The sequence below is a fragment of the Pagrus pagrus genome (genome assembly GCF_965226575.1).
Source record: "Pagrus pagrus genome assembly, chromosome: 15".
Classification (NCBI taxonomy): Eukaryota; Metazoa; Chordata; class Actinopteri; order Spariformes; family Sparidae; genus Pagrus; species Pagrus pagrus.
In genome coordinates this window covers 5540706-5557292 of record NC_140199.1, presented here as the reverse complement: position 1 = coordinate 5557292, position 16587 = coordinate 5540706, and the positions used below count along the sequence as shown (strand labels likewise).

At 42.9% G+C, this 16587-nt stretch overlaps 1 protein-coding gene across 14 annotated transcripts in view; it reads left to right on the top strand.

Moving 5' to 3' along the window:
• Positions 1–16587, top strand: part of wdpcp (WD repeat containing planar cell polarity effector) — a 75549-nt gene that overhangs the window by 41356 nt on the left and 17606 nt on the right. For all 14 annotated transcript variants that reach the window (XM_084376389.1, XM_084376380.1, XM_084376378.1 and 11 more), the window contains 4 exons: positions 6502–7105; positions 11106–11294; positions 11716–11839; positions 13839–13902. In XM_084376389.1, coding sequence (XP_084232515.1) covers positions 6502–7105; positions 11106–11294; positions 11716–11839; positions 13839–13902 — 981 coding nt within the window. The remainder of the gene's footprint in view (positions 1–6501; positions 7106–11105; positions 11295–11715; positions 11840–13838; positions 13903–16587) is intronic.

The window sequence follows — 16587 nt, the reverse complement described above, 5'->3', positions numbered from 1 at the left end:
TGAAATTTCCGGGAAACTTAATGAACTCATGGGGCCAGACCAACACTGTAAGACTCATTTATATTCCCTTTCCCTGTCACTGCCCTCATATTTCCACACGTCCTTCACCTTGCGATGGATGTTAAGCAATAGAATCGGTCTCCCGCAGACCTCCACCTTTCCTTCGTCATCGTCCAACTCGCATACAATTCCCGTCCAGTCTCCTCCCAGCTGTTCTGTAGTTAATGTTTGTCTCTGTGCCCGGGTAAAGAGACATCATACAGATGTTTTAAACTTCTCACAAACTCCCATAAAATTTCCTCTAACAATTCTGCCATTTTTAAAACTTCTTCCTTCCTGTGTTTGTACCTCACTACAATTGTTGGCTAGAGTAGAGACAGAAGGCTCCGTCCGTATCTGTTAACATTAGGTTTAAATTAGCCTTTACCTTTCCCTTTGCTTGGGAGCAAATATTCTTCACAAGTGATTGTAAGATGGAGTGTGAAATAATCAGGTGGACTGATGCTTCATTAGCAGGGATGTGTGTGTTGTACCAGACAGTAGTAGTGCAGAGGAAGCTGAGGCTGAAAATTAAAACTCATGTTTCAATCTCTGTATTCAAAGCAGTAGGAGCTTCAGACAAGAACCATTGCTTCGTCACACTTAAATGATTGGGTCAGGATGCTTTAGACAACTCTCATGGACATAATTAAGGCAATTCTAGCTGGAATGAGACCCTAGGACAGACCCAGAACATGTTGTGAGGCTGACATACCCACCTGGCCTGTAAACACCTTAAGATCTCCCAGGATCAGGACACAGCTGCTCAGCCTGCTGCCACAGCGACACAGACCCGGACAAGTTAAGAATAGCAGATGGATGGATGAACGTAGAGTTAACTGTGGATCAATGAAATGTCCTGACTTCACTTATAACGCCATTTATGTGACCCTTAACTCATTGCTTTCACACGAAAGAGTTCACCTGCTTATTCTGCCATCTCAAGTAGCGGATAATGTGATGATGAAGATCCTGCTCACTGGCTCGTTCAGATCAAATCAAGCTTTCTACATCACCTCTCATAACAAGCACGTTTCACAAGACTTTAGAGTGAACAAGCAAGGCTAAATCTGACAAATAATTGTAACGACAACAAAGACAAAATAAAACAAGTAAAGAAATGAGACAGAACAAAGTGTTAAATTGTGAGTAACTTGAGTAGCCGTCACAAAAATGCCTTTCAGTGTCATTGAAGCCTTAAACTCACAGATCATAACTCCTGCTGTTTTGATTTTTATATATTTTTACACACTCTCAGGTACTTTCACACACACGCTGTCAGGCACACACACAGAGTGAGGACACATAGTGAAAGAGGCACCAAAGCTGCTGTTTTGAGTGGAGACCTGTGTTGTCATGGATGGGATTGGGGATGGTGCGTTAGTCACCTCAAGGGTGGCACCTCTGTGTTGCACCTCCGTGCATCACCATATGAAATAAGCAGGAGAGCTAAGCTGTGGTACAGCGTGAAGGAGAACGCCTACACATCCTCACACACTCACACGCACACACACATATGCTTAGACACACATCCTTATGGCCTCTGGCAAAACCCAACCCGTGACCCGATTCTGTGTCAACGTTGGATTGGCCTTGTGCCGAAAGCAGATGAAAGATCCCAAATTACCGAACCGGGCTTAACTCAACTCCTCATACCGTGTACCTCGGTAAGCGTATGCAAAATATTCACCACGGCAGAGAGAGAAGGGAGAGAGGGAGGAAAGATGAGCGTTACCAATTGCATGCGAGGAAAACAAATTCACGCAGGAGAGAACGAGGGAGGGATGTGAGCTAGGGGGGGCACTTGAATATTGAAATAAGCAGAGCAGATGTTGTTCGCCGCTTTTTCCGCTTCTTGTTTTTGGAACGCTCTTCACATTTATCACACTCCTTCACCTAGTTTATTCTCTCTGTCTCCTCCAACCCCCCCAGTCCTCCTTCTCCTCCTTCTCCTCCTTCCTTCCTCCACGCTTCAAGAACATTAAAGTCTCTTCGTGGGGCTGCGGCATCGCGCTCTAATGAAAGCGTTTGTTGTCATTTTTCAGATGCACGGTGTGAAATTAAGCGAGCAGTTTATGTAAGAGCCGTGGCGGGAATCAAACGCCGGGCACACATCGGGAGACGCCAGCTACTTCAATCACTTCAAGCTCATATATATGTTCCTTTTGTTCAGTTCGCTATCTGCCGCACTAAGCCAATTTTCTAGCCAGTCTCTCGGCATTTAAAAAAGTCTGATTTCTTTCCCTATGTGGTCTTAATTCGTATGCCCCCCCCCCCCCCCCTTTCCCTTCTCCTCATGCTGATAAGTGGAGCCACGGCACGCAGGGGGGTGGAGGGTGGGAAGGAGAGAAAAACACATACATAGTTCGTTTTTATGCAGCCAGTTAACATTTTTAATTATCCTTCCTTCATGCTTCCCTCCTTTAACCCCCCCACCCCCCAAAAACAACACATACACACACAAACCTTTTCCTGGAATTTAATAATCTTAATGAAAAGAAAACACCAGATGAATGTTTTATGCTTTTTTTAGTTGTATGTGTGTTTATGTTTACGAACATACTTTTTTTTTTTTTGTCTTTTTAAGCGCATGACTATCCTGTTATCTGTCACCAAACAGTTTCTCTGCCGTTGTTTGATCTGCACGTGTGTGATTTCTGTTGTCTTTTAATTATTTTTGACTTTAGCACTGTGCTGTGAGGCAAAACAAGAGGAAAACTAAACAGATTGTCCATGAAAGACATCCTTAAATGAAATAGTTTCTATAGAAAGAATATACAGTTGCATTTAAAAAAAAATCATCTCCTCCCCAACTGCTAGAATGCTGTGATTGTGAGTGTATTAGAGTTTAAATTAACAGTGTAAAATGGTTCATTTTGCCTCTAAAACATAAAAAGCTGCAGAATTAAAGCATGTACAGTAGAAAGAACATTTCCAGCAATGCACTCCAATCATAATTTGGACCATGAAAGGGTCGGGTGTGGAATCCAAAGTGCAGAATTACCCCCAAGCTCCAGTGCTTTGTAAAAATCACAGAGGAAACACTGCTGCTACAGTTTCAGGTCTGGTGAATAATGTTCCCTCCGTGCTACAATTATGTTCAGTGCTACCAATTATGACAGTTAAGGTGTGAGGAATATTGTGGTTAGTAATCCTGCTGTGCCTGTGCATTTTCTCACATCAGTACCTCAACACTAACCCTAATTCACACACCTAAAACTTCCCAGTGCCACCACACACCCCCCTCCACACCCCGCATCCCTTCATCCCTCGACTCTCCTCCGAGTCCCTCCGTCTCTCTCTCTCTCTCCACCCGTCTCTCCCTGTCTTTCTCTGCTCCGTGAGCTGGAAAATTGGCTTCAAAAGGCCACTGCTGTGAACAAGGGCCAGCCACACAGTTGGGCCCGTCCGCTTTATCTTTCACGCCACGGAGGGGAAAAAAAGGTGCTGGTGAGAGAGAGACAAGAAGAATGGAGAAGAATAGTTTTGACCAGTCACTGAAACCAATAACCAGGAGAAAGCTACTTACTTGAGGCCTCTCTCTCTCTCTGTGTCTGTCTCCCTCTCTCTCTGTCTCTGCTCTCTTTGCATCTTTCTCTCCGTGTCTCCACCCCTCCTTCCTCTCTTTACTCACCTCCATTCCCACTCTTTCTCATCATCTTTTGTGCATATTTCTTTCTGTCTGTCTGTCTCCCTCTCTTTCAGTCTCTCTTGCACGTCCTTTCACTCACTTGCTCACTCCCTTCTCTTGACCTTATTCATCATTTTTCTATTTTGTGCTCTCAGAACCGTCAGTATGTTCACAGGCAAACAAGTCTTTGCCGTTATGAATATATTAAAAGGACACAAGCATGCTGTATTTCAGAAGTCCGTTTTCCACATTTTCTTTTGAAGACTGGCTGCTCCAGAATGTATTTTTTAGACTTTATTCCTGCAACAGTCTCTAAAACAGAGGTTTTAAAATAATAAAAGAGTTGGAGATGTTCTGAACAGCCTCAGTCAGTGTTGTAAGATCAATGCCCTGAAAACTGTCCTCTCTACTCACCCTCTCATTCCCTGCTGGTGTTTAACAGCACAGTTTTTGGGTTTATAGTGAAGCACCCAAAACATCACACAGCAAACTAAACGTGAGACTGATCTATCTTCAGATTTGATGTTGTTAATGTTCATCGCTTATAAAGCCTACAGTGGCACGAGCGTTTGCAGTTTCAGAGTTTATGTTCTGAAAGATTCAAACCTCACAACCATGTAAATCTTGAGTACCATGCTCTAATCTCGTAACCAGCTGTGTTGCATCGTGGGCCTTTTGCTTGCTTTTTGCTCAGTCGGGATTGCACTAGTGAAATATTGATGAATATAGATTCTCAATGTTTGAAACAGTTTCAGTACTCATTCTCTGCAGTATCAATACAGCTACCAGCTGTGCGTTCTTCTCTCTGACAGCGAGTTAACACACCGCTGCAGTGCCCACATAGGCCTGCCTCCTCCCACTTCTCTGACTATAGTAAAAAGTAAATTAATTTAGACGCAACTTCTGTTATATTTTATCTTTTCATACAAATCTAAAATGTTATGCCCACAATGTTGTGTAAAATTTTCCCCTTGCTTTCGCTATTTTTTAAGGTTTCATCCCAAAGTTAGATATGTCAGTATCATGTATAAATGAAAACAAGACCAAACATAAATTCATCTTGAACTCTTGGATTTTTGGTTGTTGCTGGTTGAACCAGTCCACGCAGTATTAACTTGTTGCCTCTGAGGAGTAGCTGACACTGTCCCCCTTCTCCTTTCCTTGGAGGGTCACCTATCAGGGGAGGCAGAGCTGAATCAGCTGCCCCTCATCCCGGATGGTGCCACGGTGGCATGCTGGCGCAGCGGGCAGCGGGCACAAGCAAGCCGGGCATGGGATGAAAAGCTGAGAGGATGAGATGTGGTTGGGGGGTCAGGGTTGGTGGAATTGAAGTAGGTCTTGTGATTCCTGTGACAGCACTCTGTGGGAAGGATTCGCCGGACCCTCTCCTGCAATGTGTTTGTGTGCAAGTTTATTTAATGCATTTGTCACTTTGTCCCTGCCGAAATGTAGCTATCCAGAGAACCGCACCATTCCAAGGATCCCCACCCCTTACATGAATTGAGCCCCTCACGCCTGCTGCCGCAAATAAACACACACAGGCACACACAGCACCCACCCCCTGGGGAGCAGCAGGAGCTAGCTCTGGGGGATTATGGAGAGGAAAAAAAAGCTTTCAGGAGGACAGTCATCTGCTTCTCTCCTGCTGTAGACCATGGGCAGGCAAAAAAACTCCTCTCTTCCTCCCTCTAAGTCCCTTTTTGGCAATCCCTGCCAAAAAACTGGGCCGGGCAGCTTTGTGAAAGGAAAGGAAAGGAAGGCAGGCAGGCAGCAGATCCCTCTTTCTGTCTGCACGGCGAAAAGAAATGGGCTCATTTAGCCAAAGCTGCCACGGTCAATGCAGGGCTCTGATAGAGGCTTTGGTAAGGTGAAATCCCTCCTAAAAAGCTCTGTTAGCGACTGTGGAACTGTTGGGCTGCCGTTTAGTACAGGCTGTTGTCTCCTGTCATCCACCTACTGTTCCTGGTTCCTTGTGGGTGTTTTATCGACAGTGCCACCCGTGACACGGCCTATCTCCGTCGGTGTCAATGCTTGCTTGCTTAGCGGGGCCATTGTGCCCACTCCCACCAACTGGTTGTGGTTCAGGAAAGAATAATACAAATTCTGGATATGTGACCATCGGTCAAATAATTCAGAGCTTTCTTCATGTATCATCCTCTTAATATTGAAAAGGGCTCGTTTCTTGTCATTCGCCATGTCTAGTGTTGAGCTCTTGGCTCCTCACACAGGTAAACAGAGGGGGTTGTTTATCGCCGGGTGCTGGGTGCCAAGCCGTGGCATGCTCAGGGAGAAGATGTTGTTGACCTTGAGTTAAAATGGAGCTCTTATCATTAGGTGTCTTGATTGACAGCCGTGTGTTTATGAGCAATGTGGAAGGCTCCATTTCTTCCATCTCCAGGGGGTTTGGGGCTGCTGCCATGGTATTACTCATTTCTCTGTCTGTCTTTCTCTCACATGCACTCTACCTCATGCCACTCAAAAACAGTTTAGTTCAATAGCAGTTGTGTTACCAGTCAGTTTCTTCAATTTCCTAATGAGAACATGTTTAAACAATAAACTAAATAGTGCAATTTGTTCTTGTTGTGCTGCTTATACGCTGTTTAGTGACTCTTACCTCTTACCTCTTACCCCTCGAGAATCAGTAGGGAAATTTGATCACTCCAGAACCAAAGACAGGAACATACAGACCATATAAAACATCACACAGATCCTGTTATGTCAAAAGTCTTCATCTTGACTTGCTTGCTAGACTTGTAGTGGACAAACTCTCAATTGAAAGTTTACATCAGTCTCTGAATCACTCGCTTGTTTGCATTTTTTCCCTCTGAAAGGTCCTCAGATCTGTCCGGACAGAGGGCAATCCCCTGGACTGTCGCTTCAGCCTGCTCCAGCCGTACCAGCTGCTAACAGTAGAGCTACCTGGCGGATCTCAAGGATCCAGAGAGGGGTCCTGGGCTGATACCTGTGTGTACGAATGTGCCCGAGAGCGCCTGCACCGCCTGTCCGTTACCCGTATCCCGCTGCCGTCACATCCCGTCTCCTGCTCACGTCACCCCTATGAGGCCACACTTCTCCTGGGACTTAGTGACTCCTCTCTGGTCCTGTATGACCAGCGACGAGGGGTCTCTCTCCTGGCCTCCTGTCCTGTGACTCCAACGCTCCTCGCCTGGCACCCTGCTGGGGCCTTGGTCATGGTTGGGGGAGGGCAGGGGGAGCTGATGTGCTTTGATGTGGGCTTGGCACCTGTTAGCATGGCACTAGTAGCAGAAGAGATAGCTTCAGCTGCTACGCTACGACTAGCTCAGCACCTGCGCTGCAGTGGAGGCCTGGAGGGACTGTGGTGGGGGACGAGCCTGGAGAGTGGCCCAGAGGGGACTGATATCCTGATGTTGGCCTTTCACGGAGGACCACTGGCAGCCTTAAGATTCAGACTAGGTGGGTAAAATTAGGTTAAAAACTTCACACATCTTTTTCATAAGACAGGTTTGAAGGTGAGGGATGAGCAGAGGTTGCAAGCAAACTCCTGCACACTGTCTAACTTGAAAAATACATGTATTTGCGAGGTTATGATATTATACCTTCATCAGATCAAACAAAACTCAACATTAGGGCTCCTAGTAAACTTCATTGATTAATTTTTTGATCAGTTTTTGATTGTTTGGTCTATAAAATGTCAGAAAATGGTGAACAAAATCCTAAATCATTTGCATTCTGGGTAATGTAGGCACCAGTTTTTAAAAAGCAGTCCTCTGGTGTACATTTCACACTGTTGGACTCCTTATTAACAGTTTTAAAAGTAGTGATCAAATCAGTAAAGCCTTTTTATTCCACTCATTCTTCTTCCTTTTCAGAACCTGCTGCCTACACACTTTAATGTGGAAAATTGGTGGAGTTACCCTTTAATCGACAAATTGATTAATGCCCTGCCCTGTGGGTCGCCTACAGGGATTTATGCACAAAGCGCTAGAAGTTAAATATGTTGAGCAAACATTTGCAGCTCTTTAAACAAAATCTCTTTTTCACACACAAGTCTGTAGACCGCTGTAAGCTGGAGTGAAATGTGTGAATCTTTCCGACACCGCATCAACTAGCCTGTTACGACGCTTTAATGAACACTACATCCAGGGACAGGCTGCATCATCGTCATCTCTTCCTGATGAAGGTGCCCTCCTCCCTTCAGAGACTCAGCCTCTGTTTTGGATCTGACACTGTATCTGAACCCCACTGTGTAAATACGGCTGCTGAACGGCTCGACCTCTCCACTGCTGAGGGAAGTTAATTTGTTGACGGGCGGGAAGGTTAGCAGGAGTCACGCTCTCAGAGGTCATTCAATAATCGCCCTGGGGCAAGAGCCCCCCAGGTGCATTCTGGGATGCATTTTTCCGATAAATCGTTTACAGTGACTGCGCAGTCCCTCAGGGCCCCCAGATAAAGTTTGCCAATCAAAATTTTTTCCGAAGCAGCCACCTCACCCTCGAACACACTCGCACACAAACTCACGTACACACATTCGGCGTCTTTAATTGTGACTTTGGAAAGAAGATGTGACAGTGGCACGCAGCTCTCTGCTGAAGTTTGAAAGCAAGAGTGTGGGGGTGGATGGAGGAAGGTAGAAGATTGTGTGCAGTTGAGTTTGTGTGTGTTTGAGGGTGTGTGTGCGTGTGTGTGACTGTGTGTATTCAACTGCGTTTGCCTGTGTGCACAGGGAAAGGGGAGGGTGTCTTCCAACAATAGCTTCCTCTCCTCTGATCGTCTGCCAAGGTTTTGATGAAGAAAGTCACTGCACGTCTTTTCTCCATGATAATTCTTCCCCCCACACACACACGTGTGTGTATTCTTCTATTTCTGTGCTTCTACACACACACACACACACACACAGACACACACTCCAACTCATTTGTTTGTTTGCTTGCGCTCCTTCTCTGTATTGACTTGTTTCATAAGGCCCGCTACATGACAGAAGGAGTGAGTCGGGAGGCGGCGAGGAAGAAAGACTTGGCCGAGCTCCAAGTTCTCTTTTTTCCATAGGAGGCAGCCCTCCCCGGTGCCCCCCCACCCCCACCCTCCTGCCTGCACCGAGTTATCTCATCTGGGCACACGTTGGCCGCGGCTGGGCCTGCACCGGTATAGGCTGTGGAAGGGCAGACCAGGGAATGTGCTGCACAACACGCAAAGAAAATTGCCTTTTTCTTGTGGTCGGGATGGGAGTTTATGAAATATTGTCGATGATTTAAGAAGAATTACGTAACTGTTACATACTAAAAAGAAAGAGATTGAGAGCCCAAGCTGATGTATCCTTATTGGTGTTTTTTTGGTTACAAATTAAAGCAGAAAATATTTACTCAGCAGGCAACGAGGCAACAAAAAAGTGGGTTCTCTCTCCCACTGCACAAGCTGGTGCCGACTAACTTGAAGGCGGACCTCATTCATAAAGTTCTTACATGAAGTCGAGTCTATCCAAGGCAACAATTTGAGCTTAAATCAACCTTTTTTTATCGACTAGTTTCGCAGCTATTAGAAATTATTACAATTATTCATTTTCAAAGGAGACTGATTGCAATATAACAGTTTATAACAAATTATTTAATATTTTGGAAGACTTTAATACTCTGTCAGTAGTTTCGTCTCCTTGTTATGAGAACTAATTCTCTGTTGCTGTGTGTTCCTGCTCACACTCACTGTTGTTTTGTGTCTGTTTACGCAGACGCTGGTCAAATACGTTAGCGTATACAGGTGTGGGAGACTTGTCCTTGCCGCCACAATGATCCATTGTCTCTGCTCAGAGTTAGCTCAGAGCTGACGTTAACGCCCAGCTCAAGGACCCCTACGCACACAGTCACACACACAAACACAAGAACATAGACACACACAAACTGCAGCACGCTCAGCTGATGTATTAGCCACATTAGCCCACTCTTTAGGGGATTTGGGGGCTTGCTAATTGCCAGCTTGTCATTTTAATTGCCTGTACACCACCCCACACACACACACACACACACACACAACTTCTTCAATTAATTAAACAGGAGTCAGTGGTGACTTTGCCCGCTTGCAGCCTGGCCCACTGACAGTGCTGCTGTCAGTGATCACCCACACTGTCCAGAACTGTGGGTTAGCTAATGTCAGCATTTTGTACGGCACACACTTTGGACACACTCGTTATCATACTTGTTTGGTGCTTTAGCTCCACTTCTCCAGTCAGCCTTTCCCAAAATAAACCAGTGATTATTTCGACCGTGGCACCATCGTGATCCACTAACAATAGGCAATAATCACCCCTGGCATTCAACACCTGACCTTCCCGTATACGTACTCAAGTAGTGCACAAAAAACCACACATGCCTCTTTGCCCTTTCATACACAGAATGAGACACCGCTACTAACGGGAAGGGTACAAAACGCTGCCCTTCCATTATTCAAAGAGTTGTACTCACACACACACACAAACAAAGGCATAATCAATCACCTCTGGTCATTCCTCATCTTCAACAGACACCTCAGATCTCAGGTGAAGATCTAACACACGAACACATTCACACACACACAGAATATGTTTGAATAAAATGTAGAGAAATGATCTGAACGTAAGTGAACATACTGTACTCTCAGTATTTTTAAGATATACTTAAATAGATGATGGTGAGGAGTATTATTGCACACAGAGTTTACACCACAGATTATACAGGCTTCCCAGCTAATTGATTGACAAGACAGTGCCAGTCTAACCAAACTAGTGCTGCTTCAGAGTTTAGACAGATCTGCTGGACACTCACTGAGCTAAAGTCAGTGCTCCATGATATTCTGCATCATTCTACGCAGCAAGGACGATTATGTCCTCCTACTGTATTAAAGCTGGGGGGAAATTAGATCATTTTGTTGTGCATATTTTGCACAATGAGACCAGTAAATAAGAGAATGCTTTAACATCTCAATGCAGTGCTGTAAATGTATAAATATACGTTAAATATTAAACCAAAAATGCATGAATTTAATATTGTTGTTGATATATCAACTCATACTAAAAGTGCAAAATATAATCAAATAAGATAAAATGAAAATAAATGAAAAAACACACAAAACCTGAAATGTTTTTTTTACATATTTGTTGCATATACATTTTAATCTCATAATACAGCCATAATGCATAATACGTCACACATTGTTATACATACAAATTTCATGCATTTCGCTCTTTTTGTTGATGGTAGACATGTCTGAATTTGTCTGGTTCTGCTGTAAATTGATTTTGGTCTACAAAAAAACATTGTTTCATTTATTTGAATATGCACATTTCATCAAACAATACAGTGTAAAAGGTACAATAATCAATGGGATCCTGGTGCATTTAACTCTTTATTTTGACATGTTTTAATCCTCGCTCTACTTGATTTCATCAAATAATAAATGAAAACCAAACTCTGTCTCCATATGACAGGGGCTCTGACTGGGGGCCAGATGGGTCCAGGCGAGCTGCTGCAGCAGCGGCTGCGTTGCGGGCAGGTCAGAGAGGCGCTCGGCATCCTGGAGGCCATGGACTGGAGCGTCATGGGAGACGAGTGCTACCGAGGCCTGAGTTCGGTCACCAACCACCTGCTGAGGCTGGAGCTGAATGCAGAGAGAGAGGGTGGGTCACTGGGACAGACATTAAATTTTTTTTTTTTTTTTTTACATAATAATTAATTTTATTTCACCGATATTTCTGTAAATTTAGAATAATCTCATTGGAGAAGTCAAATCCAGAGAATGGCTGTTTTGTTTTTAGCTTTCTGGAAGTTGTGATGTTTGGTTTATCCTGCTTTGATTTTTACTTGCATTTCAGTTTCTGTTATATTTTGCTGTTTATCAGCACTTTGTGAAGTAGAATTTATTTTCTGGATGTGCTCTGTCTCTGAGAATTGCGGAGCAGCAAAGGATTTAACCAGCTTCATTATCTTCCGTAATAAAAACATTTTTTGTGCTTTGATGTGAACACACATCTACTAAAACCTCATGAATGCTATTGTTATTTATTTTATCGTGTGTGTGTGTTCCTGTTCTGTCTATAGCCCAACTAGAAGCAGCACTGGGTGTGTTTTATGCCCCACCTGCCCCTCTCTCTGATATGGTGATACTTGAGTACAGGGAGCCAATCAGCAAGTATGCCCGCCGCTTTTTTCACCACCTCCTCAGGTAACGCCACCCACTCTGTCCTGTTGCCATGGTCCTTATTTGATCTTCTTTTGCGTAACTTCACAGGTTATTTTGAAATGCAATAGGTTAGTTACTATTTGCCCCTGTAAAATCTAACTATTGTTATTACTTCATCAAAGTAATGTAACTTATGACATGTTGATTACTTTTTGATTGCTTTTCCAACAAATCTTTTTCACTGGGCAACAAAGCTGAATAAAACACAACTTGACACTGACAGAATATAGAGCTTAATTATGTCTTGAACACACATAAATATCAATCAATTCAAGGTTCAGTGAAAGCGACGCACATTGATTGGCAGGCGAGAGGCGGGGAAAATCAAACAAGAGAACCAATCAAAAACATCACTCAAAATTTGACCGTATTCTGCCCAGCGAATGGAGCCTGTCTGGATGTTGAGACAGCTTGCAGACTCTACAAATCACACCTCCCACAAAACTTACCCATTTCTTAACAACAGAGGAAGTAAAGCAGCTGCAGAGTCCGAACCACGCCTCCTCCAAAACACGCCCACTTACACACAATGTATGGAGGCTGAGGAAAACAGTACAACGTAGCAGATCAACAATACATTAAAAATGCTCTTAAAGGTAGAAATTTTGAGGCAAAGAAATAACAATGAGCTAGTCTGTTTGAAACACAACATTTATGATTTTCACCGCAATTAATGTCATCTAAACAATGTATTAACTCAAACAGAAGGTGGCTTAGGAAAACAAAATAATTTGAAAAAATAAATATTGGCATTTTAGCAACTATTAAGTAGCAATAATATGAAAAACAAAGGCACTTCTGCACGTCAAAAAGGTTTTCAGAACTACAGAAAACTATTTTGATTCTGCATATAAGCTTTTTACCCAAAATGCTTCAGGTGTAACCTTTTAATAATCACCAACATCTTGATTAGTTATTGTCATTTTTCACAGTAACTGAAGCAGATTTCAATTACATTTATTTTGTTATTCAATCACATGTTACAAGTTACCACTGTAACATTGTCCTCAGGTGGGGTCAAAGGTCAAAGTCAGCTATATTTAGAAAACTCTTAATAAATGCATTTAAATACATACATAAGCAGTACGTTCCTCCATCAGGCTACAGACCTGTAATTAAATATAAATCACTATTTTTAAAACATTAGCAGAACATTTTATTTATTTGATCAGCACACGGTGTAAAATCAGAGGAAGAAATACTGTCCAAAAACATCTTTCAGAAAATGACATCCATTGAAGACACAATTTAATGCTGCCTATTTATCGCTCACTATTGCTATTTTGAAAATTCTAAAAAGAAAATAGCTTTTGAACGTCCTCGCACACGCACTGATGCAGCTTTGAGTCATTCATAAGGCAAAGCACCTCACGTGCACCTGTTTAGACTGTTGTTTCATTTTCCCTTCTGCCATGAGAGCCTTTTGAAATGCCTGTTTGACTGAAATAGACCCTGTTGTTCCCACACACTGCTGCTTACTGCTCTCCATCCTGCAATTACCTCCCGCTTCCTCTCTCTCTTTCTTTCTGCTCCTGTGTAGCAGAGCCGGAGCGTTGTTTGGCATCCCTCCTCCTCTCCTCTCTTATCACCTACCTGCATTCTTTTTCTCTCCATCGACATCAAATGAAGGAAGCCCCCCACACCTCCTCTCTCTGCGTGTGTTTGTTTGTTTCATGTTGGCTCTAGACAGGGAAAGTTGAGGTGTTTTGTACTGGGAGATACAGCGCTCTCTCTCCCAGCTTTAATTCTGGATAATAGGAAGAGGACCCGCTACTCTCAGTTCAATTATTGACAGTTTTGTATGCAGAGGTTTGTGTGGATGGAGGTGTGTGTTTGTGTGCAGACTAAAGGAAGAAAGAAATGTGTACCGCTGACCTATCCATCTATCCATTTTCAACCAAAGTATGTGTTTTAAGTTTGATGATTGTTTTTGTTTTTTATCAGGATGTTGCTCTTTAACTGACTCCACTTCTCTCTGCAGACACCAGCGCTTTGAAAAGGCCTTCCTCCTCGCTGTAGATTTAGAAGACAGAGATTTATTCATGGTGAGTGGGAAGAGAATTTCATTAAAGTTGCTGTCTTCAAAAAAACGTGACACTTGGACAAAAAGGTTGCAGACATTTTGGTAGAAATGCATCTGTATGGGATCTTTTTAAGTCACTCCATCTGGGGATGTATAATTGTGTGAGCCCAAATAAACAGCTTATATAATGAAAGAAAAAAATGCCACTCAAAATGTACTCAAATTACAAAAACATGACTTTTAATTCTTGCGACCATCATCAGATAGAACAAGTTGCAGGTCATGAAAAGTCTTGAAAAACAGTGAATGCAGCTAAATCAGAAAAGGCCTTAGAAAGCTTTGAAAAGTCTTGTCTCTTCCCTGCTGTCAACAATAATGGTAGTAACAGTAGCTGTAGACTAAAAGTAGGATTGTTGTGACAGTGAATTGTTGATGCAGGAAACTGTTTAATCCTTTTTTTGTGTAGTTTCAGTGAGCACCATTCAAGGACGCCACTTTGTGTTGAAATGAGTGGATCGTACGGGGAGTAGATAATTGTGGCAGAAAGAAGTTGCATAATGGTGCTTTAAAATTCAATTTAATCTCAGTTGTTAGTTAACATTTCTTGGTGCAAGCTATTCTTTAGCACATTTCTAACTATTTAACTATCTAACTAGCCAGTTTCCATTTATTTTTTGTGCGAGACCTCCTGTCAGGCATTTCCACCCACTGGCTCGTTATTAGCTAACTCACTTTTTACCGCAGCAGCTCACACAATAAGTCTTAGTTAGCTCCGTTAGCTCAGGTGAGGGAAACGACAGGGCAGCACACAAACAGGAAGCTGACCAACTTTTTACTTTTTACAAAAATATGGTGAATATAATAGTAATAATTCTTGTCCACATTCTCCCTGAAGCGAAACACAGACACTATACATGTAGCTCAGGTTCTCTGTGACTTCAGGCAGGTAAGAGAGGGGAAACATCAAAAATCCTCTGATTGGTTGGGCGATATGGCCTCAGAATAGTATAGCAATACTTTCAGCACTTAATCGATACTACAGCTGTGTGGCAAAATCAAATCTCACAATATATTTGACCAAATACCTCGATGACAGTATTGTAGGGATGACTGTTGGTACTTTCAAGATATGTAGTTATAATGAGAATAAAGGCAATAAAACAAGTAGAACAGAGCAAAACTGTACTTCTATCAAACAATAGTTAGTGGGCATTTTGTGCATTAGTGGAGAGAGTGACAGTGAAGAAACCTGCAGGAAATGTATACAGGAATCAGACTATACAGCCTATTTTAATTGTTCATTCACTGTTGTAATCTTGTTTCACTTGACCTAGACCCCATACATTCGCGTGTGTGTGTGTGTGTGTGTGTGTGTGTGTGTGTGTGTGTGTGTGTGTGTGTGTGTGTGTGTGTGTGTGTGTGTGTGTGTGTGTGTGTGTGTGTGTGTGTGTGTGTGTGTGTGTGTGTGTGTGTGTGTGTGTGTGTGTGTGTGTCAGAGAGCAGGTGTGATCTCAGTATGGGCCCCTATCTTTTCACAACCTCCATGGCCTCAGCTCGGCCTTCTCCTCTCCCCTCATCTTCCCTCTAACTCGCTCTTTCTTCCACTCCACGCTGAAATGCTCTTCTATGTGTTTGACCCCCTTTTTCATGGGGCCCCCTTTGCTCCATGCTTCACCAACACCCTAGACATTAATACAGACCCCCATACACACACACACTCACACACACACACACACACACACACTACTCTTGCTCCCTCAATCACACTGATAGCACTGGTTCCAATTACCTCCCCACTAAGTAGTGCTGCTGGGAAGCCGAATTGAAAAGGTGGAGTCGAGCCTGTGGACCTTGAAAGAGCGCAAAGGAAGGGAGAGGGGGGACAGAGAGGTGAGGAGGGGGGAGGGTGTAGATGGAAAGCTATATGACCGAGGCAAGAAAAAAGAGAAAAAGGGTGAGAGAGGAAGGAGAGAAGGTCTTGTTCTGTCACTTTGGAGAAACAGAAGATGAGCACAAAGGAAAAGGTGGATGTTATCGTATTTGCGAATAATTTTCTGCGTTGGGTTTGAACTGACTTTTGTGGGTGAAGTCAACCACATCAGGACGATTCAGTCTGGGTCAAACAAGCCTGAGCTGTCAACAGATTGGTCCAAAAATGTTTTCAGTTATACCAGTGTTGTCAAAAATCTCTTTCTGAATTTCTATTCTTCTGCATTATCGATTCACCGATACCTGGTGGTGTTATTTGCTCTTAGTTACTCCTCTAGAAATAAATTAATTAGATGCTGTTTTTACACACAGGCTTTGTTATATTTATCTTTTTAATAAATAAAATACATGTTATGCCCTCAGTGTTTGGTCAGATTTTCCCTGCTGTATTGTTCATACATTCATATCCAGTACTGTACGTACACTACGTGGTCAAAATCTTTATTTAAATTATTAACACTTCCTAAAACTTAATGGGCATTAGTCATGAAACATTTGTTCTGCTCTTTTCTGAATTATTCATCGTAAAAGAAAATAATGGATATTTGAGGAAACCGTAACCCGATGCGCCTCAAATGTATCATGTTATGAAGTTAGTTACTGCAAGTGGGAGATTTTAAAATACAAAACATAATAAAATACAAGTAAAAAGGTGTTTTTATGAACTGTAAGAGAGTTATAGGATACTTTCATCCAAAAATGAATATTCAGTCATTAT